Source organism: Ischnura elegans, chromosome 3, assembly GCF_921293095.1.
Source record: "Ischnura elegans chromosome 3, ioIscEleg1.1, whole genome shotgun sequence".
Taxonomy (NCBI): Eukaryota; Metazoa; Arthropoda; class Insecta; order Odonata; family Coenagrionidae; genus Ischnura; species Ischnura elegans.
Window position 1 is genome coordinate 101,266,981 of NC_060248.1, and position 27,137 is coordinate 101,294,117.

The 27,137-nt window shown below is 38.2% G+C and overlaps 1 protein-coding gene across 1 annotated transcript in view; it reads right to left on the bottom strand.

The window, feature by feature from the left end:
• Positions 1 to 336: 336 nt before the first annotated feature.
• Positions 337 to 27,137, bottom strand: part of LOC124156258 (delta-1-pyrroline-5-carboxylate synthase) — a 106,111-nt gene continuing 79,310 nt past the window's right edge. Inside the window, exons 12-15 of the mRNA XM_046530681.1 lie at positions 14,065 to 14,189; positions 11,228 to 11,414; positions 10,718 to 10,813; positions 337 to 4,372 (exon numbers count right to left, since the gene is read on the bottom strand). Coding sequence (XP_046386637.1) covers positions 4,209 to 4,372; positions 10,718 to 10,813; positions 11,228 to 11,414; positions 14,065 to 14,189 — 572 coding nt within the window. The 3' untranslated portion in view covers positions 337 to 4,208. The remainder of the gene's footprint in view (positions 4,373 to 10,717; positions 10,814 to 11,227; positions 11,415 to 14,064; positions 14,190 to 27,137) is intronic.

The following is a 27,137-nucleotide window of genomic DNA, read 5'->3' on the forward strand; positions in this document are numbered from 1 at the left end:
TGTTGCATACTTTAATCAGGGTCAGAATAAAATTATTATCATATAAAAGCATATTCATCAGGGTTAGTTAAGCCAATGAACTAAATGAAGTTCTTTGAGACAACAAATGCACTTCAATACAGTCTGTGAGTGGGAGTAATCATGAATTTAATTCTACGTAATTGTTTTATTTATCTCACAATTAAAGGCAGAGGCAAACATAGAAGCGATGAAAATAAATATAAATGGGTTATATCAGGAAAAATTTCAAGCAAAATACCTTTCGCGTACCTCATCAATACGAGGGCAAGGAAGTGGGAGAGATTTAGCCGCCCAACAAATACTCCTGGGCCGAAATTCCAATAAATAAATTCCACTTTATTCATACATGGAGTAGTATTTACAAATTCTAAGCAACAAACATCATAATCTCAATAAGTAAGAAAATATAATATTAGAGCATTGACCTCTTAGCGTTCTCAAATCACTCCAAACACTTTCGTCACCTCAAACCACGTCATCATGAAATGTTTTTAGTCTTTTCACAGTGTCCCACTCCGCAGCGATTGCGGAAACGCGCACGAATAGCAGTTTCTCAAAAACAAGAACATAAGAAATGCGTTTAAAAACAACTGCAGTATATATTCCAAAAACATCAATAAAATGCGTGGAATAAAATTTATCTCTTCCTCATGGGAAGAAAGGACTTAGTGACAAGGCAGAGCCGAGGAACATTTCCGAGGGAAGTTTGCATGGAGAGGGATTTAATCGAAAGGGGAAGGGTTTAATGTTCACTTGGAGGAGTACGCTTAGCATTGCCTCTTTCAAAAATTTTGGGGTGTGAGAGGTGAACCTCAAGAACCCTAGAAAAATTTCCGAGGGTCGTTCACACTGAGAAGGGTACAATCGGAAGGGAAAGGGATGTAACGTTCACTTGGAGGGGGTACACTTAAGACCACCTATTTCAAAAATTTCGGGAGGGGGGTGAGGAGGTTGAACCCTACGACTCCCGGCATGCAACGGTCATTCTTCGCTAAGAATGAGATGGATGGAAGAATCTCACTCGCACGAATCTAGGCACTGGTGAGGATGGTTTTGGCGTTCGGATGATATTGGCGAAGTTTAACACCCTGTTGAAGGATCCAATCACTTGAAAAGTTTATCGTCGTCACCGTCAGGCAAAACGAGGCACGGAGTGGAATTGAGGCATTATTACCCCTTCCACAGCGCGATCAGGTGCGTCGTGCGTGAGCCACATTCAAAGTGGCCGGGGAGAGAGGAGCGGAGGAATTCCTCGAGGCGTCACACACACGTCCCTTGATGACTCCCATCCCTCCACACTCTCACTTCCTCCACTTCCCTTGTCACTTTCCTCCCAACCTCCCAACAACCCCTTCCTACCTCAAAGTTCATCCCATTCCTCGAAGAATTCTCAATTCTCCCTCATTCCTGTTTTTATACACCAAAGCCATCACTAAAAACCTGTATCGCGTCGGTTGGGGAGAGTAATGACTAGTTTCCGAGTTGATTGGTATTGTGGATTCTTTCTTAGCTACTATTTTTTTTGGCTTTGAACACGTAAGGGGAAATTTTCTAAGATTCGGCCCCAGCTAAAAGTAAATTGGTTATTCCATACATTAAAATTTAGTATTTTATAAGTATTACTTTGGATCAAGTGATCAACTGCCGATAAATAGAATTTACTCAGTTCAACCACGCAAGATAAATATCGAAATTGCTTTAAAAGCAATAATTTAATTATTACGGATATTTAATTCATCGGGCAAATGAAGGGTGTGATTGTGAAAATGGATGAAAACTTTTTCTGGTCATAAATGTGGCATCTCACAGGAAAATAATTGAAAAAAAATGCGAATTTATGAATTAAATGTGAATAAATCGATTTCAAAGACAAAAATGGGTGAAAATCCGAAGAAAATGTCGATTCAAAAGGGAAATTTAAGAAGAATTTTTAATTCAAGAAAGCAAGAACTTTTGTCTCAATTTGTAATCCTGAAAAATAATCACTTTGAAAAAAAGCATATTCGCTGGAAAATAATCCTACTGACCCATTACGTAGGGAAGAACTATATGAAAACTAAGCCAGCTTTGACTGTGTATGCTGGCAATTTTACTATCATGCACTGCAAAGGGGGTGGTGAGGAAAAGGTTGTAAAGGAGAAAATTAATCCCGCAAAGCAGCGAAGGGGAAACTTTAACGACCAAAAAAGTCGCATTGGAAAAAAGTGGTACTTTAAAACCTCTGGGAAACTTGAATCTCCTTAGATACCGATCAAGAAGCGATCGGAGATGGTGAGGGTGAAATAAGCGTTTCGCTTTGTTCTTGCTCCGACCTGAAACTCATCCCTGCCAGACTTTGGGTGCATACCACAAAAGGAAGGATGAGAGAGGGAAAGGTACGATAGGATGCGGGGGTAGGGAGAGAGGACGAAGAAGGAGAGAGAAAAAAAAACACACTCAACTCCGGACTGTTTACGGCCCCTTGCAAAAGCCTCGCTATCGATTTCCGGGCCACCAAGTTTCACCTCGTGCCCCCACACTATCACACGTGTTGGCAAAGCCTCCTACTGTGTGAGCCGAGTGTTTGGCACGCCCCGACAGCATCGTCACGTTCAGAGCTCCCATGTTGGCAGAGTTTTCCGAAACGAAGGGAAAGAAGTATGATACAACGATAGGAGGAGGTAATATCGACACGTTTACCTCATCACAGTAAGGTCATTCCGCGGTACATGTATCGTTTTCACGTCTCTTAGTTTACAGCGGTCAAAAGGGAATTTTTTTCAGCCGTGGGTACGTGAATTGAGGACGAAGGACAGAGAATGAGAAGATATCTCGTGCATTCATTCTCGGATAAAAAAATTGTGATCCGCGAGCTTATTACTGGGATGGAATAGCAACCGGTCAGGTTTCAATAATGAAAAGTATTGACATCGACACGCACAAAAATATGGGTTAAGATGTGGAATAAATGACCACTTTCTTTATCAAACTCTGGTTGAATTAGTTATGGGATGATATGAAATGCTAGTACCGTTCCTGTTAGAACCAAAAAATTAAATTGATGAAATATAAAGTGATAGTAACTAACAGTGTATCGAACTGACTGAAAAGTTAAGAGCGGGAACTTACGGAGCGAGGGGAAGTAAGAGGGAAAAGGAAGGGTCACTGCAAAAAGAGTTATACGTCTCAGAGAATGAATGATCAAAAACTTCCACCATTCAACTAACGAAATTTATCAAAACCCGTTACCAAAAATTATTTTTTGGAGAAGTGCAAGGCATGCATCACTAATTCCCTAACAATTGAATGGTTTTCACTACACATGACATACATTGGCCAAAGGAAAGCTGAGAACGCTTACTTGCATGTGAATTTGGTTGCAAACGGAGAACATACCCATGCTCTGTATGAGTACAGAAAATGGTTAGGTATGAATGCCTTTATAAAATGAAAAAAAATCCATCATATTTGCGGAAAATAGCCGGATTGATTTGGTCCTGCAATTCACAAAAATTAAGGACATAGATGGATAGCAACTCATATATACACTACGTTCCAATTGAAGTGGCCAGAGCCAACCATAATTCCAGGTCCCGCGAATGCAGAATTCTTCCAATATTTTGGCTGGAACAGTCAAATAGTGTTCTTGGATCAATGGATGAATTAACTAGAGGATGATTTTAGGACCCAGGCATATGAACAGCATATCCAGTACCACTAAAAACCCAGTAACCGTAGTGAGCGGAAAATCTTGGGGATCATAAAACCACAGTACGCCTTCACACACATAATCACCACAAATTTTTTACCAAAGTAATATATAGTGAGCATAGTAAAAATAAAATTCTCAAGTTTGTTTTGACGCGCGGCATCAAAACGTTGAGTTTTCATCCTAAAATATTTCTTATCACAGAAATGACCAAGATTTGCGACATCATTACAAGTCATACCATCGCAAACAAGGGCCTCGAGCAATTCCAAGTGACGACGTGACGCACGGAGTATAAGAAAAAGCATAGACTTGATTAGGATGAGGATTGGGTGAGGGGAATGTGGAGTACATGCAGTAATGGAGTGAGTGGCCTAATGCTCCCAGACGAAATTTCCCCCTTGCACGTTCCGTTTCCTTTTTGCCCGGCCAGTGCCTTCCTTATCAGCTGCCGAATAGACCGCGACCTCGAGCCGCCTTCCTCCCATCTCGGGCGTTGTTACACGGGAAGTTCCTCGTGCAAGAAGTGTTTGCCGCCGCCTTCGGCGAAGTCGGCGGCCGACTCCCCGCTTCCCCTCAGCAGCCACTTGGTCGTCAGCAGGCCCTCAACTCCAACAGGGCCTCGGGCGTGGATCTTGGCCGTGCTGATGCCCACTTCAGCACCTGGAAAAAAAAACAAGGAAAAGAACAGGCTTTATCTTCATCTATAAAACTCAGCAAGAGACATATCTTTTAACCCTACCTTACCCAAGTTTAACAACACCTTACGTAGCCCCAGGGGGAATGTTCTTGATACTGATCGGAATTATTCCGAACGGTCGATTCCGATCGGTTGCAACGCGATCATCATTTGTTGCATTTGAAAATTATCACTCCTAGGACTCACAATCGGTACAAGAGCTCACAACATCGCGGGAATAAAGAAATAAGAACATGCTTTATCTTCGTATATAAAACACATTTCAAGAGACACTTCTTCCAACACTTCCTTGTCCAAGGTTATTTACACTTTACGTAGCCCCAGGGGTAATGTGCTTGATACTGATCGTTATTATTCCGAACGATTTTCATTTCGAATGGGCGATTCCGATCGGTTCCAAGGCGATCGCAATCTGTTGTGTTTAAAATCATTCCGAGGACTCAAAATCAGAACGAGATCTCATACCATCGCGGGAATAAAACATAAGAGCAAGCTACATCTTCATCCATAAAACGCACTTAACGAGACACTTCTATTAACCCCGAAACTTTTTTAACTCCTTGCCGAAGGTTATTTACACTTTGCGTAGCCTCAGTAGGAATATGCTAGACAATCATCGGAATTATTCCGAACGATTTTTATTCCGAAAGGGTGACTCCGATCGGTTGCAACGCAACCGCGAATTGTTGTTTGAAGACGGGAACTACAATAATAAGGGTTGATATAATCAGGATGCAAATGTTTTTAATTTTACAGAAATATTTGGAGCACGAAAGGCCAATACAATGGTTGGTTTAAGACTGACTATCATGGGATATAATAGATAATATTATAAGCTATAAACAATAATATTAATTATAAAAAATTGAATTATTACATTCTAATCCTCTCAAATCAGGCAATTTCTAATGTACTCTAGGTTTGAAACGGCTAAAATGAATTATATGATGCGTTTTTTCCGTTTACTCTGTTCATATCAAGGGATCGGTTTTATTTTCAAGTCTTTGATGGTATGTTAGTCACTTGAGAGTATTTCAAAATGCCGGAGTTGAATAATACTTTAATTCTCATTTATTCCTCACATGATCTAAAGATAAAAATATCCCCATCAAAGAGGAAGCCAGGGTATTGTATTTTTTCATAGCACCCATCAATATTTAGCAGAGCTGTGTTCGACTTTGGAATAGAAACGTAGTTTTTTCCTCTAGTAATTTTTGACAAAATTTTAATAAAAATTACGGACTATATTTGAAGTAATTGTTCATTCACGAGATATATTTCACAAAGTTCGTTTTCATACCGTGTCTTACTACCACAGTTTCTCCACGGGTAACGTAACGTGTCAAGAATGACAAATAGAGCTAATCATGGCGATAAAATTGAATCGGTGGCTCGTCGTACAAGTGCAAACACCGACGGAGAGAGTGTGTGTTCAGGATTACTTAACCAATTCCCTCCATTGCTTCAATTGAGAAGACGCCTAAGAAACTTGAGATGCTATCAAGGATACCTGTTAAACAGAAAACCGAGGCTACAGATTTCAATGCCACCTGAAGTTTTCCGAAAAGTCCAAATCTTGGTATGGGAATTAGACATTTCATGGTACATCTCATTTGGCACAGAAAAAAGTGTATAAAAATCGTTGAGGTTATTATATTAAATACAATTTTACTCACTACTCAAAGATATTACCAAATTTTGGCGTTCTTAATCCCTTTCAGGGACGATACTAAATCACATGCCATACGAGTTAGGAAACCTAATAGTTCGTATAATAACCTCCTATTTCTTAGAAAGTTAGGTCCATCGTGTTTTCCGCCGCCTTCATATTATTGTTTAATGGTTATTTTCTGAATTCCTGAGGACTACTCAATTTTCCAAATCAAAGCTAGGTGATACTAAGCTAAGAGCATAATAGAGTAGAGGAAAAGCGGAAATATGGATAAAATTTTAGGCTCATAGTTCTGCTCTAAATAAGTTAGATCACGAACAGGGCGAGAAAGATAAAGAAATGGGACCATTTAAAATCATGACGTTTTCTAATTTTGAAGATAGCACCTTAACTGATGACATAGAAGAGTCCACCAAATTTTTATTAAGCTAAAGAATTAAAAAGCATTAAAATACTTCGTACACATCCATAGCACTTCGATGGTCAACCAGTTTCGACGTCTTGAGCGTCATTATAAAGATGAAACAGACATTAACACAAATTAATGGGATAGTGTTGAATACATTACCGTTCCAAAAAGTAACAACTGAATCATTTACTTAAGCCAAGGAAATTCGTGTTTCGTGATAGATGCTCGACGCTCCGTGAGCATCTGGGATTGCTGATAAGTGAATGATTATTCGTTGACGCTTGAAGTAGAGAAAGGATGCGCTCAACTGTATGAGCCCAATCCGTCGCTGTGAATTGAAGGGCGAGTATAATGACTATGTAGCGACAGCTTTGGCGAAAATACATCCGTCCTGCTTCTAAAAGACAAGGTTAGGAAAATAGTCCACAATGGCGGACGCAAATAAACATTACAGTTTCAAGGCTAATACTGTATAAGGTTTCCAGATTTACTTTGTAAAATCATAGCATAGGGAATAAAATACACTAAAAACGCTCCAAAATGAATGGTTTATTAGCACCAATCAAAGTTTCAATACGTATATCATTACCAGGTTACAAAATTTTACCAGTAAAGTCCTTAAATACCGGAGGAACACACAGAGACAGATACAGGAGAATTCAAAGGGGGGAACAAAATATAACTTCATCTATCTTAACTTTTTTTTAACCATATTGAATTTTACACTGTTTTTGGAAAAAGCGTGTTTTTTTTCATATATTTTTTTTATTTGATGAATTAGGGCACGCGATCTCCTGCGGACCAGCTCGCTCTTTGACTCCATCTGTTCCGCTAGATACGAGTTCCGCGGTCTGGTCGCCACTTCCCTCTCAAGTGGCAACTACGAAATGGGATGTGGACGGAAAGCGGGGGGGGAGGCAGATGGAAGGGGGAGAAATAGATTTGGAGAAGGGGAATAGCGAGGAGAAAAAGAAAAAGATAGCGAGAGAGAGAGAGAGAAGGGAGAACACACGCTTGGCGTGTCTACACAGTTTCCTCCCCGCGAGGCACAAGCGAGGGCGATTAAAATTTACCAAGGAATCATCTTCTCTCGATTCGCTCAAAACCAGAAGATCGGAAAACTCCGGGGGCTCAATTCTTCCTCTTTTCTCCCTCCCTTCACCCACAGATCCACTCATCGATTTTATTAAACTTTCTCCTTAACCCTTTCTTTAACTGCATTTTGTATCATTATATATTTATATATTTTAATTACTTTTATTTCGTACCACTACTCTCACTACTCACTCACTCAATACTTCTTTTATTTTGTATCACTACACTCATTGCCGGTTATTTCTGAAGGGCACAACTCTAACGCATGGTGTATCAGATATGATACACCTAGTCGTTATGCTATGTGGTTCTCGAATCAGTCTGTAGGTGCCAAAGGTGATCAGCTTCTAATTATGTTGAAGAAAGTCAGCTCCCCACATGTGAAACATGTTAGAGGATTAACCTGAGTGATATCTATGTATGTAATTAGTAAAAGTACAAGTGCCAGTGAGAAGTTTTCAACGAGGATGGGAAATGAAGACATTTTGTGGAAAATTGCCAAATCTGTGATGCATACCCATTTACTGTAAAAGTTGTCTATCACTATGATGTATCATATGAGATAAATATCAAATTTTTTCCTTCAAAATTAAAAAAATTGCAGAGAAGTTATTAAAATGTAGTATTTGAAGCGTTTCTGGAAAAAATTAATTAATAAAAAGGTTTTTTTTTTTGCACATATTTAAAAATTCATGCAGTCAAGGGTTAACGCTCTCAGTGCCACCTACTGGGAGTGATACTGGGCGAGGAATGCCTAAGGTGTACAAATAAAATGAATCCTATCTACGAGAAATAAATTTTATGGTATTTTGTGGTACTTATGCCATCTTACAATATTAATTTTAACTATAAAAAATATCTTGATTTTTATGCAACAGTTTAATTTTTCCATAATTATTAATTTGAACAACTGCCTACCGCAAAGCCGATATTTAGGCTCGTGGAAATCTTTGGCAGTGAAGCAGAAGCCGATGCATTTGCCCACGGCATTAATAGGTTTCATCCTCAAGCAGTGATCGACTACGTCCTTCCATTTGATTCTCTTATACTCCAAGTTTTGGAGTTTTCGCACTAAAAAATGTAGGTATCTATGAATCAGGGAGAAACACTCAAGGTAACTTTTTGCGTGTGAGTCTACTCAGGTAACTCGAGTTAAACGGATTCGACAATTATAAAGGAATTTAACAATTATACGTGCACGAACACCTATGCCCATGGTAGGGGCAACCTACCCAGGCGGGACTAGGACCCTCGACCTCATTTTTGGCAGGCGAGTACTTTTCTCCACGGCCAATCATGAACAATGCATAACAATAACTTCACAAGAGGGTGGTTTCCTATTATTTTTTATTGCCTAAATCGAAAAATTATTACTCCTGGAGCACGCATTTCACGCTTTTAGACTTTTCAATGACGATATATATTTTTCGCGATTAAATGAAAAGTGATAATTTTCAAGCGCGCGAAAACGCGACGGCTAAGTATGAATGCTGGGAAAACTCCGTGTGACGTCGTTCTGGTTACCGCTGCCGCAAGTGAGGAGACCTTGGGGCGAGGCTTTGAGCCCTGATACGACGCAGGATGCTAGCAGGTAACAGAGTACCCTTCTAGCTGGTAGCGCTTGGCTTAAATAAGGATTATTAATACCTTATCAAACGAAGAAAACTTTCCGACCTTAGCCAGTTTTAATAGGTGATTATTAAGACATGTTTCCCTGAGCTCTGTGCCTCATGCATGCATTGGTAATCTCAGGCGATGTAAAACTCCTATCTACTCGTATAGAAACTAGGTCCCTGCGACGTTACGTGGAGCGGCATCGCATGGGCGCCAATCTGGCCTTTTTCAAATGAGGTTAAAATTGACCATTGCCATTCGCCTAAACTAATATATTATGAATACACTAATGGTGGGTAAGAAATCGCAATCAATGCATTACGTTTTCTTTGACGAAGGAAACTACCTTATTCATCCCTTTCTCTGAGTCTACAGAAATAATTTAAGACACGAAGACCAAGGATAATATACGAAATGAAAAATCATGAATGTTAGCAGTGACGCTTTTCACCGTAGTAATCAGCCTCCTTATGGGGCCTGAATGGCCCATGCCTTCAAAGATAAAGATACTCCCCTCATTCTAGTGATAACGAGTCATCTACCAGCGCCATAGCGGATCCGAAGGCACACCCTTAATTTTTGACAAAACGCGCGTGGGCATCATGGGGGACGCTTTGGGTCCGGATCGATATTCATCTCGAGAGCAACTCACTCACGACATTTCGTAGTGTACACGCGGATAGGGAGCGTTAAATCCATGATTAATCGCGGCTCCGCGCGGATTGGAACGCTTCACAATGCATTACGGCGCGGCGGCGGGCGTCGGTCCCGGAGAAGGTGCGTGAAACGTGCCACTCAAGTGTGCGGGACGTTGAATCCCCATGGGTGACTCCTCCTCCACCGACTGATATATCCCGCAAATGAAATATGCAGACACATGCCACATGAAATGTTCAGAATTTAAGTATCTGGCGAAATGGAAAACCTCAGACATCAATTTTAATTAAAGAAATCGCGTCTCGGCTAACAGGCTCACTTCAGCAGGTTTCACGCGGGGAGCAAATGTGAATGTCCAAAGGAATTAAGTTAAAATAAAAAGAAAGAAGCCAATTAAGACAATTATCATTGGGCCATGAAATATAAAAAAATTATATTGTATTATCATGGTAAGCTGTATTTTTATGAAGAAAAATTGCCATTTTGAAAACGTTTGGCCGTATTTATCCGCTAGATTCTGCTTCATACAAATTTCATTAACTTGATAGTGATCTACTTTCAGGCCAAATCCATGATTAATTGGTTAAAAATTAGGAAAATTTTGAAAAATTACGATATAATATTAGAAAATATGAAAATTACGATGAACATTGTGTTCACAGTAGTTTCTCATTGTAATATTGCACTGAAGAGACTTCATTAAATATACTTCGAGTCGAAAACGAAAGCATTATAAAATTATAAAACAATAACAAACATGTATAAAGCCATACATGGTGACGTATTGTTGAAATTTGGGCAAGAACTTTTTTCCGAGCAAAATAAAATACTGACGGTGAGGGAATGAAAGCATATAATTACCAAGTCCAAAGCGGTAACCGTCTGCAAATCGTGAGGATGTATTGTGAAAGACACATGCGCTGTCCACCTGCTTCAAAAACTGCTCCGCTCTCTCGGCTAAAAATAAAGCCAGAAATATATACGTGAGAAAAGACTTCTTTGAGCTCACGATAGAAAAGATGAGCTTCAATTATACCTATGTTAGATGAATACCAAATTGCAAAATATTTTTCTGAACAATAATTACTACTTTACTACCTACAAATTCAATTTTTTTCCATTTCAAATTTTTTCACAAAATCTGACAAAATAAAATTATTAGTTGGCCAATAATTACATTTTTATTATTCAAAATCACATGTGAAATTTAATAAATTATAAGCTCATTAATTTGACAAAATTACGCTAGACTTTTTTGAGAGTTTGATTTTTACTCTAGCTGCACTTGGTAAAAGATATCTTGCTCCGAGTGGTTCAAAGGAGATTGAGAAATATAAAATTTCCGCTGCGTTTTTCTGAGGCAATCCTTACCGTTCTCCGTCACGATGACATCTGTGTGACTGCTTCCAAAATTGTGGATGTGCTCAATGGCCTCCGATAAGCTCCTCACGACCTCCACGGTGCAGGACAGAGCCCCGTACTCCGTCCTCAGCGACTTGGCTTGCGGCGGGCCGAAAGTCAGTTTTTTGTTAAGGTTAGGACCCGAGTAGATGGTCACCTGCAAGAGGAAATGGAACTGGCTGTCACAGGCAAAGGGAAACAAGGAAACTAAGCACGCAAAGGTATGGTACGTCACCAAAATACAGTCCTAAATACAGTGCTAACAAATATTTATGTGGAAATTTAATAGCGTTAATTTCATATTTCAGAATCGAAGTTTAACGAATCCTATTTCATTTTCATTTGCTGGACCAACTCAAATCTCATTAGAAAAATTGTATATTTAAATAAGATCTAATCATCGGGAAAATATTATGAATTCCCATGAGAACATATTCCCCTAGACCGGCAATCGAACCACACACCGGCCCCGAAAGCCAAAGGTCCGTGATTCGATTCCTGACCCAGAAGATTTTTTTATGGCAGTTCATATGAATTACACCGCCGTTCACGAAGCAGGTTTGATATAAACCACGTCGGAATAGTGAAAACAACAGGTACCTATGTAAATATCACTCCACATTCGATGGTTATAAACTACAAAGGAAAGAATGTGAAAATAATAGCGTAACGTGAAATATGCTGTAGTTTGGATTACCAACAGAAAATTTAGGACATATTTGAATACTGTGATTTTTACAATAATTTCACTAAACATCATGGATCGTTACGAATTAATTATATTGAGAGGATATGACATTGAGAGGTCAATGGCTATCTCCCCTCCGTGGTTTTCCCATACTATACTGATAAATCAGGTCTCTTCCGGTACGTTGATACAGCTCTTAATTATGTCCGGATGTGGTATAAAAATACTCTTACACCCATATAATCTTCCATCTACATCCAGTTTTGTTTCGTTCAGTTTGCATTTATTCACACATGAAAAAATAACAATATACAGATTGAGTAGCATGCAATGATTACTTCATGTGGCTCTCTATTTAAATGTGATTTTTTATCAGTGCCTATTAATAGGTACAAATTATTCGTCCCAACGCAACCTTAAGGTGTAGCTGGAAAATCAAAGAATACAAACTGCTGAAAGGCATAGGAAAGTGAGCATAAAGTAGATGAAAAAATAATGAGGAAATTCATCAGGCAGATGTACAAAGTGCATAGCAATTAAGGAGTTTGGGATTCCAAATGAAATGGAAAACTTGCCTCGAGCGAAACTATTTGATATATTATTTGGTTAATACCTTTTGCATAATTGACATTTTTCACCACGGAAAATACGGCTGTAACTAATGACTGCGACGGAGACTTGGTGGAGATGCAGAGAAATGCGAAAGCGAGGATGACCGGCAGCAGGGAGAAGTTTTAGGGTGCCATACACCCACACACTTTTACTGCCCTTATTGTGTTATTCATGCAAGCTCAGCCCGTAATGCGCATTTGTTCGGCATTTTTACTTTTGCACACCGGCATAACGTTCATTTAAAGGGCTAAACTAAATTTCGCACACGTATTTCCAGTTAATTATTTTGCCTCTGGGAAACATGTCAAATTTCTCTTTAGCTATTAGTCACGTACGCATATGAAACTAAAAAACTACTACTTTACTCCGTTGGATTGTTTGATGAAAGAAGAATTTGTCACTGACGGGGTCAATTTGGAGGTCGTGCATGGATGTTTATTGAAAACACAGGGCTTTGCTATAGAGAGAGGGTGGTGAGGAATTATTATGCTCAAATAGAGACCTCAATCAGTAGCATATAATGGAAACTATGCGGTGAATGATTGGCATCCATAATTATATTATTGCTCGCGGGTATCAAAGCAATTCGCTGGCTTGGGAAATATTTTTCTCGGGATTCTAGCGTCGAAATGGAGAATAGGGGACGGGAGGATTGGTAATAGAAAAATAGAAAAACCAATATGTAATCATGTAATTTTATGTGGAAACTTCGATTTTATAAATATATGGCCTTTTCTACACCAGCCACGTGAAGCGGTCTCAACATCAACCACTGATGTCACACGTTTTTCATATTTCACCTGAGGAGCTCATTGATGTCATGTTTTCAGGTAGTTCTTTGGGTTGCGCATGCTCAGCGTGACTAATGAGGAGCATGATGATAGTGATCCGAGGATAGCTTCTCTTGGAAACGATTTTACGTTGAAACTAATATTTTGCCCAAGCTAAACGACTTTTGTTTTGTTTTTTAAGTGCATGGTCGAAGAAAGAGATGCGTAGCATATCAAATGCGTTCCTACTCACGAGGTAAACACCTATAATGTAAATTTTCTTTCGTCAGCACCGTAATTTCAAAATTAATTAGTTAAAGAAGGACTCCGAAAATCAGTAATGACCGTAACCGAGAGTAACAGCGCAGCTCACATCGATTATGAGCTCTGCAATTTAAAAAAAACTATGTCTGTTATAAGTCAATAGCGCCAAAATTAAAAAAATATCCGAATTTATTAATGTTTCCTTTTCAATAAAATTGTTTCGCAGGTTTTTAGAAATGGGGTTATTTATATTGATTGGTTTAAGAATAGGAAGGTCATTAATAATTTTGAAGGTCATTTATAATTACAGCAAAATTCATTGATGTTGAAGTCCTTATTGAGAGCTATTTTTAAATAAATTAATCCACATAGTTCTTGATCACGTCGACAGCGGTTGAAGGGAAATGTCCTATGAGGACTGAAATCTAATTTTACTGAGGTAATGATGGGTTTTAATTGATTCAAATGCTTACCCCTTCGTTCTTCAACATGCTGCAGAGGTCGACGAAGAATGTGCCGTTGTTGAACATGTCTTCGTGGATGAGGAGTGTCTCCATGGCATTGCAAGCAGCTGGATAGTCACACTTAGAATCCCTTACTGTGAAATAAGCGAAGTTGAAGAAAAATTAAAGAAAAAATATTTAATGTGCTCACTTAACATCACTTATCCAAAAAGGAACTGTATAATATGTGCATATATTTTAAATTGCCTTTATAACGTGAATAATTCAACAGAGAGATAAATTTATTCTCCTCTATACCATATTATACTTGCATTACATTTAAATCATGATTGAGGAACCTGTTGAGCTTGTTGCGCTTGTACCTGATACTTTTTACCGAAAATATTGGGAAACCAGAACGGAGTCAATAATTAACATGCTGCACAACTGAACTTGCGATGATTTTTGTACTTAATGAGGCAAATTTGTTTTAATTAAAGCAATTTTAGCCCATCGAAATCATTAAAAACAAACTTTAACTCTTTTTTCCAGAAAATAATGCGTAATTATCGCACTAGTAATTTTTTTACGTATGCACTTACAATATGTGAAATTAGTTAGGTATCCTTAAATTCCTCCTGCCTTCAATGTACACAGAATATTTGGCAAAACTTATTTTACTTGGCGTTGAAAAATTTTTTGGGAGTTTTCTTCGAGAGTAAGTGCATTTAAAGTACTAGATACTCTGTTCGAGTGACTATTGAAGTGCGTTTCCATAAACGAAGCAAATATATTATGAAATAATTTAGCCACATAAAGAATTTATTCGGTGAAATAATAATTAGGGTAAAAATTCTACGTATCAATGGTATGTAACTGATGATCAGGGTAAGTTTAATTCTGAATATGAGAGTGAGAGGGAATTTTTTTGCATGAATTAAATATCAAACTGCCAGCTCTATTATATTAGAAATAAGTTGAAAGCGAGACTGATTTGATTAATAAAGCCTTTGTTACATCAATTACAAAGCATAAACTCGCTTTAACAAAAGATGAAGACTGAGTTTGACTGTCAATCTCTCCTTCAATATCTAAAAAAATTAAATATAACCTCCAAAAACTTCCTATAATGTATCAGTTCTGAGACTTAGTAAAATCTAACGGGCATCGCTAAAAAATTATGGCTTGAGAGACACCAAAACCAAACAAATCTTAAAAGATTCAATAGTTATGAAAAGAATTCCCGTAAAAAGAGTCAATTTTTGTTTATTTAAAATTTTTGCGGTATGTCATTTGATTATTGAGAAAAATTGCCCGTACCATTTACGAAAATTACCAAAATCGATTTTTGCAACATTTGAAACATCGACCCCGTTGTTGTCCCCAAAACATGTGTAAAATTAATGGGCTGTAAAACAAGCTCGAGCGGTTTTTTAAAATAAATATGAATATAGAAAGAAATCATGGTCATATTCATCTATTTGGAAGGAAATGTGTATCCTACTAGTGAAATTTGTGTGTCAAAAACTGAATTTAATATTGCACACACAAATAAGCAAGTATAAATAATTAATAAGTAAAAGATATATTATTTATTACCGAAGATGAATGGCGATAACTCTAGTAAAATTCATGACTATTTGATAACAAAGGAGAAGTAATTTTAATACATTTGAGAAGGTAAAGAAGAACTGCAAATGAATACAACGCAGCTTATGGACTCATGATTTGATGAGTATATGAAATCGTTTTTTGCTCTTATTTTTTCCTTGCCCTGGGTTTATTTTTCATGATTTAAATAAAATAAGATGAAAGATAAGAAGAGAAGTAATTAGTAAGTAAAGATGAAGAAAAATAACTCAAATTCCATACGAAATGAGCACTAAATATGGATGCCACTGGGGAGAGAGACGGCTTTTAGTTTGATTAGAAATATGAATACCCACTGACTTCGACGAACCAAATGTAATTTTCAGAGATCATGCCCGATTAATGTTATATAATTGTAACGAAACCAAGCGATAAAATATAATAAATTTGTAGAGTTTGGTAAACGTAGTAAATAGTAAGATGTTTTACTTGGAAAGCGGAAAGTACGTCTCTCCGTCGACGTCATATCTCATACGTCACTGCGACATTTTTTCCGACAGAAACTCATCTGACCTCGTGATCTTTGACAGAGCATCTTTGGGATTTCCGTGTTTAGGAGTTATAATGTTTCCTTTCAATCAAAACAATACTGGATTCGAAAACAAGCTATAACATGCGGCATTAATGATGTCAAATATCTCTTTGGCTAGACTTTACCAGTAGGAGGAATGTAAATAGCTCTTGTATACATTGATTGTTTCTTATGCTTAAGATAAGGAAGATGAGGGAATGGTATTAAAAATTAATGATACTAAATAAAAAGCCACTATCTCATAATGTATTACTCCACTCATGTCTTCTATAGTAGACATTAGTTTAGCTTGGTCTTGGAATTTAGATCCTGAAAAAACGATGCAAGGTACCGGATTTTTCGGGAGTTGTAAACGTTATTAGCTTCGGCCGAAAGGATAGGGCAAGAGTCCACCATCTCGATATTTTGCTACGATCAACATGATATGAAAAGGGACGATTAAACTGATTTATTACCCGGATTATTATTAGCGATTATTATAAGGTCATTAACAGGAATTCAAGCGTTAAATAATGATAAACATCTAACAGCATCTTTGGATGAAAAATTGGTTGCAGGCTTACTAAGAATATTGAAGAGTTTTCTTCATAGGATCGAGCAGTTTTCAACTGGAATTGCTCAGTCTCCCTCGATTTGTCCCTCGGAGAGAACGTAAGTTGACCTGGGAGTCTAATAGTAATTTACTACGTCACAAATGGGTCACAGCCTCACAACTCTTCCAAAGATTAGCCTTGAAAGCTACTGTAATCGAGTTCAGATACAATGCGTTGCGTTCAATGGTTTTTATGCAATATCGAGTCTCCCTTGAAAGTCACATGGGTGGAGACACACTATCCGGTTCACGAGTGCGGCTAGTAATTAGGAAAAAAACTCCATTTGTTTGGTAGAATATGTGATGTTGAGAAAGGTGTTTTTACACCTTGGCGGCAATTAGATGGAAGTTTTTAAAATAATGATAGAAATATTCGAAGAAAAAAATCATCGGATATAAAAAAATGATGGTACAACATTAAGAATTCTTAAATAAATGCAGGAGATTATAAAAATGAATCACTCAAGTTTTAAACGAAATTAAAATGGTAAATATTATCTTTGCATTTGAATCTAATGTAATTAAGTAGAGTACGATGGTAATTATTTTGCATATATGAAGAATAACAGGGGCTATAGAAAAATATTTTCTCCAGGATTTAAAGATAAATACGAATAATTTTAATTTACACAGCAATTGGGAAATTCATTCATGAGATTCCTCTATTATGCTCAAGAAGAGGTGAATCAGAGTAATACCGTAGGGTGCACGACGTCTTCGCAGTGAAACTGGATTACTACTTTATACTACTCCTCAGAAGATTTCAAACGATAGAAAAAAATGTAGTGAATGTTATTTGACGAAGAATAAGTTATAGAATATTTGGTTCGTGGGTCGAATTTCAAGGACTCATACAGCTTTTAGGTTTATCAGAGATTTTAATGAACTTTGTATAATTCGCTTATCTAAATAAGCGTTTAATAAAAATTAAAAAGTACGATACGTGATAGTATATTTCACATCGTATCTACTCTAATTTTTCGTGCCTGTTAATGAGCTTAATCAGCTTATCATTTGTAAACTACTAGTCTCATTGTACCTCTTCCGCTTCCTTTTAAAAAAAAAAAACAGTCACTGTGGACTCCTAGAGGATATTTTTGGAGTACCGCATCCCTTTATTCTCAACACCATAATGAATCACGCGTCAAGCGATTGAAACGCTTTAGTCTCACTGGAAACTTAACGTCTCCTCATGCTCTCCTGCGATCTCAGAAGTTTCTTCTGAGCAGGAAGAGAAAAACCTCGACTACGGAGTGGAAAACTTTGCGGCAAGGGGACACCGGAAAGTCGTTACCTACTTTGGACGCCGCACGACGGCCATACCTGACGTCTCCACGGGGACAACGGACGTACGCGGGGCGCGTCAACTGGATCACCACGCTCGACCGAGGAAAGACCGGGACGGCACTGTACGAAACGTCTGTCCCTCCGGGGCTTATTACAGCGCAAAATTCAAGCCTCCTTCGCCCCCTATCGGTATCCCAAGGGTGCGGGCACAGATGCGACAAAGGCACGCCCTCCGCTACGGATAAGCCGAGTGGTCGACGTTTCCGAACGTCAAAGACGGAAAGTATGGCTGGCTGCACCTCCCTCTCGTACATCCGGCCATCAAAGCGAGCTTAAGCTTGGTCGGGATGTTACGAACAGATCATCTACAGTCACAAGCACCCTGAGGCGACGTCCACCCAGCCGTTAGTTCTATGTAATGTGACTCCCAGCCGACCAGTGAAGCCGTGCCTCAAGGATCACGCGCAAACAGGCGAGTATCCTTTCAAGTAACTTCTCGGAAGTACCCCAAGGTTCAATGATGGCACTAATTTGATGTCAACCACAACCTCGTGGGTGCGCTGCGGGGAATTTTGACACATGGTAAATGCAAAAGGCAAAGATAAACAGGTGATCATAGCTAAATATTTAAAAGAAAACTTTGCACGAGGAAACATTTACATTGAAAAAAATGTTATTTAGAAATTTGATGAGGAGGATAAAATGCGTAGAATTATTTTATTAGAAGTATTATACAGAAGTTTATATTATTTCTTCTGTTTATTGTACTTTGCACAGGGCGATACAGTTTTTAAAGTAACGTCAACTTTCTGAAAAAAGACAATTTCCGCGAATTTCCTCACCGCGTGAGTTATTTTTCGAAACTTCGCTTCGGCGTCTTTAGAAAACATACCAGGTTAAAATCCCGAGAAATGTTTTTACATAAAAATTTCAAGAAAAATCTTGAGTAATTAAAAAAAATTTGATAGCGCTTTACTATGCGAATGTAAATATATAGTAATGTAATCAAACATATAATAAATTATGTAATAAACAGATTTTTACTATCTGCACAAACAGAAATGCTGTATCAATTACGACCCGCTCAACTAGGAAGGGTAAAAGAAAGTAGAAATATCATGACAAATTATAGAAGTAGGTGGTGTAACATACCACATGTATCGGACATATAATGAGATAAGTTGGCCTGATGAGACAATAACTGAGGAAGCAGTAACGACATGAACGGAGGAAGAAAGCTTCAAATAACACATCGTGCAGGCGATGAAATATGCGAAAGAGAAGAATTATATCGGTGCCCAAAGTCAAGGTGATAGGGGAAATGAGTAGAGAGATGCATCAAACTAATCTTAGCATTGTTGACCGATGATGATGATGAAGTTTCATTTTAATTGTTGCGTTCACGCATGTGCCGAAGGTTACATACCGCAGTAGAACTTTCTAGCTGGTGAGAAGGCTTTGTGGAAGCCATTAAGTAGCTGAAATTACGGGAAACTTGAACCTTTTTTTTTTACTTTTTGAACCCACACTTTTAATACTTCGTTGTATCGACGATAAAGGCAATTTCAAACAGCTGAGGTTATGGGGCCAGTGATGAGTAAGGGTAAACATCATCTTGTATTGATGGAAAGGAGACGTAATGAAAGCAGTAGGTTATGGAATGAAGAAGTTCTTATCACGCATTGATGGGCTGTTCAATAAAGTGTGGAGAACGGTTGATTTTGAGAAGAAGGGTTGGGTGAACAGACGATATTACGTTTCAAAAACATTATTCCATACATAATTTAGAAAATGCATTTTAAAATTTTCAAGCTCACTTCATAGCCTCTTTAAATAATATTCCTCACCAAAATTTCGTTGGGGTTTCCTTATAATTATTTCTCAAACAGTACGTATGATTTAATTTTTTTTAATAAGGACAACATGCCTTAACAAGCGTCCTTTCACACTATTTCAACTGAAGAACCTTGTTACGGGTTTGTCACGGGTACTGCACATTAAACGATATAATTGAATCTTACGTAACAGACAAAGGTGTATCTATTTTGTATTCATGTAACTACTGGTGAGATATTGATCTGACTTAGGTTTTAATTTAGCACAAGGACATTTCTGAACGCCGAACAATAATTATGGCTTAGCGAAGATAGGTGGCATCAGCATCCGAAGGGCATCGTGTCTCGAGTAGTGTAGGTTAGCGGGGTAAGTTGAGAAGAAAATATATCCGTGGAAGAAAAAATAATTGCGGCTTCGAAATGTGAAACAAATCCAAAACTCGTCCAATAGTAGGGAGAACATTTTTTAAACCGAAGAATTTTTTCACTTGCGGAATTCTTTCACACATTTCAGATACCATATGCCTTTTTATGAGCAATGGAAAACGCTGTATAAATTAAACGCAACACTTTCATACGAGTAGAATTTATGTTACATGTTTGTATGAGCTTCAGAAAAAAAAGACATGAGAAAGATTTAAAATCGAGTAACAAGTAAGATTTCATTAAAAATTTTTAACTACTATCTTTCCAAAATACAAGTTTAAATACAGAATAGAGAAATATAAATGAATTGAGTGAGAGTTAGCCTTTTTGGAGGATTTCTTGTTCAAATAACAAAATTTCATATTTTTATCCCACAAATTGAAAATAAATTTTGAGTAAATGGCACTTGAATTTAAAGATAGCGAACATTATCGTTAGCGAGGAGATTTTGGAGGTTAGAATTCGAAAGAAGAAGTGTTGACGACTACAAAGCTGACAGAAAAAATGTTACTTGTGATTTTATTTTAATTAAATTCCTTTCAATAATTTTCCTTTCTTCGGAAAATATTAACTTTCATCCAATTTACTTCTCACCTTCCAAATAAATAGCTGGAAATACATGGGTAAAAATTTCGTTTATATAGCTGCCTTAATATTCAAATTTTATCCAATTAACCTATAACCTTCAAATTAAATGAACTAGAATTATATCCGATTAAATTTCGTATGTATAGTTATTTTTAGACCACTCGTGAAGATAACTTGTTTGGAGGGACTGAAGCTCCTGTGGACTTCTTCCTTACCATGAGACAGGTGAGAGAGCAAGTACCCATTCAGAGTGGCAGGTTCTATTGACCACAGGGAGCTCTACGCCTTCTTTGTCAGGCTACCTGAACTGATAAATCGCTTCAAATATAGCACAAACAGGATTTGTGAGTATTTTTTGAATTCATGAAGCAATTGCGGAGGCATTGGTATGACTATGATCCAATTTATCACAAGGAAATTGATGAACGCCTAATAATAATAATGGGCAACCAAAGTCAGACGGATTCAGCTTCCGAAGAAAATGAGAAAAGTCTCAATAAAGGAGTCTTTTTTTACTTCCTTGCTCTATAATTTTCAGCCTTAAAAACCCTGGCACGCAGAATTGATTAGATCTCTTTAATCATGGGTCGCTTTTATTTTACAGATAATAATGAATGATAATCATTTGCATTAGACCTCTTATGTGCCTTTTAAAATTAATGGATACGATTTTACATGCATTAGCAGGCCAAACTAACGCATAGCGAAACAATGTAAAATAAACATAGTGAGTCAATTTATTGATAGGTGATGTGCATCACATTCTCAAATTAACAAAATATATTGAATATTTTTTTGTGTGACCACCATTAAATAGTGAGTACGTTCATGGGCAAATCGAGTCACGAAGTAAGCCGGTGATGGAGTATTACTTCCTTTTCTCCACCAAGAAAAAATCATAAAATTTCATTTCAAATAGTACTTCTTCATTCTTTGCGCCTTGTTTACCAGTTTTCCTTCATTTTGATTACCGTAGCAAATACGGGGCCCCAGGGGAACTAAAATATAAACACAATAGATTGAAGTGCTCTTGTATCTTCGAAAGTTATCGGGTGACATTTCGTACTAAGGTCGTTTCGTAGAAAACATATTTGCTGGTATAAATTTTTGGTTTAAGATTAAATGGAATAATATAACAGGGAAAGAAACTGAATAGCATAATCGTATGTGTTACTAATTTTAAGCAGTAGAAAGAAAAAAGTAAACTTTTTGAAAATTTGTAGCACCGAGTAACTAAACCAAATGGATAACAATTAATGGCAATTTATTTAAATAATTTTTCAATCCATTAAATATTTTTGTAGTGAATAGACAGCTGTTTGATTTTCTAATGTCTCTCATAGATAATTTTATCTTAATTGTAACCTTTGCCGCAAAGAGCCACAACTTTTTTAAGCTAGGAACCCCATCATTTTTTTCTCAGGGATCCCGGCATTCCGCGTTCGGCGTAATTTTGGCATATTTTTATGCAACCATGAGAAAAATGAATATCAAAAATCATCAATTACAAGACAGGTGAGGATTGAGAAGAATGGAGAAGGTGAAATGGACGGAGAGGATGAGGAACGACGAATTGTTGGACACGGTGGGCGAGGATAGGCAGCTTCTAAATGAGATACGGAGGAGACAGAAGGTATGAATGGAGCGAGTACTTATCGGGGAAGGAATATTGAGAACAGTGTTAGAGGGTAGAACGTTGGGTACACGAGGGAGAAGAAGAAAGCTAGTAGGATTTTTAGATAGAATGAAAGGGAGTAAGCCTTATAGTGAACTGAAGAAGGAATTGCATGAAGGAAGGGAAGGCTGTCAGAATACTGCTTAAGTACTCCATGCAAACATACCTTAATCGGTGGAATACTTTAATAATAATTATTATTGTTACTATAAACATTATGCTATTATCCAGTAAATTTCAGGCTCTATGGAGAAGAGACCCACGTCACCATTGCCTCTATCTCAAATTTGAAACCTCACCACGGAAACCCAACTTAATCTGTATAATTATTTAATAGTAATAAGACTGGTAGCATTAATAGCCTCTCAACGATCGTAGTCCACAGACAGTTTCAACGCGATGCACCCATGCGTTCGTTCCTAGACGATGTGGAGGGCTAACGTAGGCAGCGGAAACTGAAATCGAAATTTCAGCTCCGCCACCTCACGACCCAATCTCGGTCAGCGTTTCATCGAGCAAGCAGAGGCACGACTTCGCGGCTGCGGCGGCCGACGCTCGGTGTGAGGGGAGTGGAGGAGGGGGGGGAGGAGAGGGGGAAGGGGAGCGCAGATTCGTGGTCGCGCCTTTAAGGGGCCAAGGTCGCCCCACGCCGCTCTTCCCTCTCCCCTCCTCCCGCCTCTCCCCTTCAACTCCTCCCTTGAGCTGGTCGGGGGCAGACGCATCCATGAGCGCATTAAATGATGTCAATGACTCAACTTCATTCTTGGCCCTAGGATTTCTTCTTTAAGAGGGTAATACCGCAAAGAAACAAAATATCATTTTCATCATTATGGCCAATAGATAGCGATTAAATATAGTTTGCAATGAATAACAGGAATATGAAATTGAGCGGATGAAAGAAAGTAAAAGTAGGTACGGTGACCTAGGTGATCGAGCGTTTTCCAACCAATAAATGGGTCTCAGTTTCAAATACCGAGAAGCTTTCATTTTGGGAAGGCCCCCATACAAAAGATGGATAGGTCCGATTGCAGAATTCCTCTATAGAATAAACAGGCAGTGATGCAGTTCAAATAAATGCTAATACAAAGTGCCATATTCTAAATGTACGTCATATACTGGTTATTAGAAAATTTGGAGCATCTAGATTATTATTCCTAGGTGTGAAATGCAAATGTGGATTTTGATTCTTACAAGAATGTTAGCCGAAGAATACGATGAATTTTGACTGCAGCTGATATGTTTACGTCATTTGGATGAAAAAATGGTGTAACATTTACTCTACACAATAATCTTACGATTAATATTAAAGTTTAGGCACGTCACTTTTCGAGGTATTGTTATTGCAACTGAAGATAAATCATATTCATTCATTCAAATCCTTAGCTTGGATTACTACAGCCCACCCCTTCTTCTCTTTTCCAAACTCCTCCTTTCCACTCCATGATGGTCTTCATCAGAGCGTCCCTCATTATCTGCCATAAGATTCATCTCTTGGCCTTCCTCGGGGACTTAACCTTTAATTTCTCCCTCCATTACGTTTCTCGATTTACAAATCATACTAGTTTAAACTATCAAAATGGAGCTTTGATTGGCTCATAAAAGTTAGAAAAAGCGTTCTTTAAAAATGTAAGCATTAAATAGTCCACATTCCGTATACCTTCATTAATTTTATATATTTTCAACTACCCCCTAAACAGCGCACAACCGCCTTCACAACGGAGGATTAACAAAGCATAACACAAACATCCATGCCACCTACCCAGCGGGATTCGAACCCACGACCTACGGTTTGGCTTTCGAGGACTTTAACCCACAGCCACCGAGGCCGGCTAAAATATGTAGACTTTTAAAGTCAATGTATTTCAACAAAATAATTAAGAGTCATTAAAATCTGACGGATTGGGATACATCGGGACCAATAAGAAGACAAAGAAAGATCTAATGAAGCGGCTGCCCCATGTATACGAAGTATCCCATAAATACGCATGCAAAGACTTTTAAACAAAGAACTACGAGCACTATTTGATAAATAAAAGTACTATTGTTCTATTATGCATCAGTAACACTGTAATATTAAAAATGATAAACTTATAGGTAAGCATATTTTTCTAAAATGATTGCAGCAGATAAAATAAAATATATTTCTCTCAGCCTCCACGCATGGAAACATTTGTTCAAAAGTTAAGCAAAGCAATTAGAGGCGATAAAGAAGGATACGAGCATAGGATTAATTTCATTGAAGAGGGAGAATGTATAAAATCGGTGACTTGTGATTTGAAAAACTGCACACATCTCGTAAATATATTCGTGGTCCGTTAAAACGTATTTCTGTTCAAATTAACCCGAAAAACAATTAAGCACCGCAACCGGATCCGTTTTTTGAGATTTGTCACAAGTAAGCGGAAAATTCTAATATCCGATAGCAAATAACCGTTAACTGTTAGCATACATTTTCATTTGTGGTGGTATAATCTATCGATTTCATAAATTTTCAATACTAATTACTACTCTACGTGAGCGGAAAATGCTTTCAATCATTAAACTCAATTTCAATCCGACTTTGAAAATAAACCCGTCAACAAGTATAGAACTTTTTTATGCTTCACCCTTTTCGACAACAATGACAAGAAACCCATAAATTAAAAAAACCATAACGCCCCAGCTTCCGGTTGCTGTGAATAGAAATAAATATTAAATGCTGGAAGGAAGCAAGTTTTTAATAATTTCGAACAATTATACCAACTATTATTATATGCTCTTCGAGAGTGAAAAATTGCAAATGTTAAGGATAAATGGAAAAATCTATCGCTGGGACATTTTTGACAACCAATTACAATGTGACTCAAGCGGAGCAGCGTAAATCCTGCTTCCACGGAATGAACCTGGGTCTCCTCTAGTCAGTCACAACTTCGTTCTTCGCAATAGGATTTCTTCTTTAAGACTCTGACGGGAGGCTCCTCGGTAGTGGAGGGAAAGAAGAAGGCTGTAACAATGGCAAAGCGGACGAGAAAGGATCGAAGAGCACAAGTGGGTGTCTCCGTATGGAAATCCACTCGAGCGAGAGGAAGAATGAGCCCAGAGGTAGCCCCGAGGCTAAACGCAACGCGTATCTATGTATATCAATGACGCGCTAGTCCGGATAGGGCTCGCCTCGCCGGGTGTTGTTAGACAGGTAAGGTCAGGCACTATTCATGGGGCGAGACTGAGCAATTATATGGGGCGGTGGCAATTGAATTAGGACGGGCGTAGGAGCGTGCTATTATCCACAACCAAAACCTGAGTGAAACAGAGTACATTCCCATCCCCTCAATCAACTTCGCAACTGAAGCTGCACGTGATCACAATAAAAAGCTGATTTCAATAATGTGATGAAATATATAAACGGAATAAATGGAAGTTATTGACTCAGTAAATGTCAATCTCTTTTTCCAGGGGTGGAAAATAGGAGTTTTTTGCGGGGCCCATTACTTTCCTTGGCGCCTGGGCGATATGCTACGCCACTAAGCAATAATGCGTCCAAGGTCTGGTACACTTATTGTTAGACCAGTGCCACCAATGGATTTTTGGTAATTGTCGATTATTTTTAAGTATCGTTTATTAAACTTTCATTGGAGAAAAACGTTACCAGCATAATTGGAAAGACAATTATCTATCCAGTCTTGTTAGTATTGTGTAGTACGATGTTTTTGAAATTACAGGAGGCCGTTGCCCCATTCTGGCCTCCCCTTAATCGGTCGCTGTCATATAAAACGTCTAATTGTAAGTTAACTACTGTAACGGTTCAAACCGCGAGAGCCGCCCGCTCGCCTCCCGTTCGATATCTTCCCGTACATGTGATTATAAACTCTCCACTCCCCCAAAATAGAAAATTGCCCCTACGGAGACTTACCGTATCCGGGCTTAAAATCAAGTTCCCCAATTGTTCGTGCTTGCACGCACACTCACTTACAACAGGATCTAAGGAAATCGTGGCAATAGCAAAACAAATAACTTCAATGATATCCCTTTTACAATTGATTTTAATAATTGAACTACCATAGGTTCCAAAATTTACACTCACACTAAAGCATTCCCAACACACACAATAAATCCCCGTTCCAAAATTCATCGGCGTCACCTCCAACATGAAATGTTCACCTTCGGCTTCTCCTTCCAAAAATGACAATAGCACTTTCTCAATGATTATAAAAAAATTGATGTTTCAAACAACAAAACGTACTCACGCTCTTTAGCGAATAAGCAACGTAAAAAATAGTGACATCAAACTTACAAAAAGAACTTTCCGTGCAAAGCAATTACAGATTGGGCGTTACTGTTCAAATGGCCACCCGTTTTAACTCGGGCTCAATGATCCGCCAAGTGACACTAACATTCAGAAAGTATGCTCCAACTTCACCACGTGCCGCACTTAAGTCTTGCAGGGCCGTGACTAAAACCAGCCAACAGTAAATTCACTAGGGCCTTATTGTGGGGAGCACACTTGGGACTTTCAAAGGGGGGAACCATCTGGGCACCAAA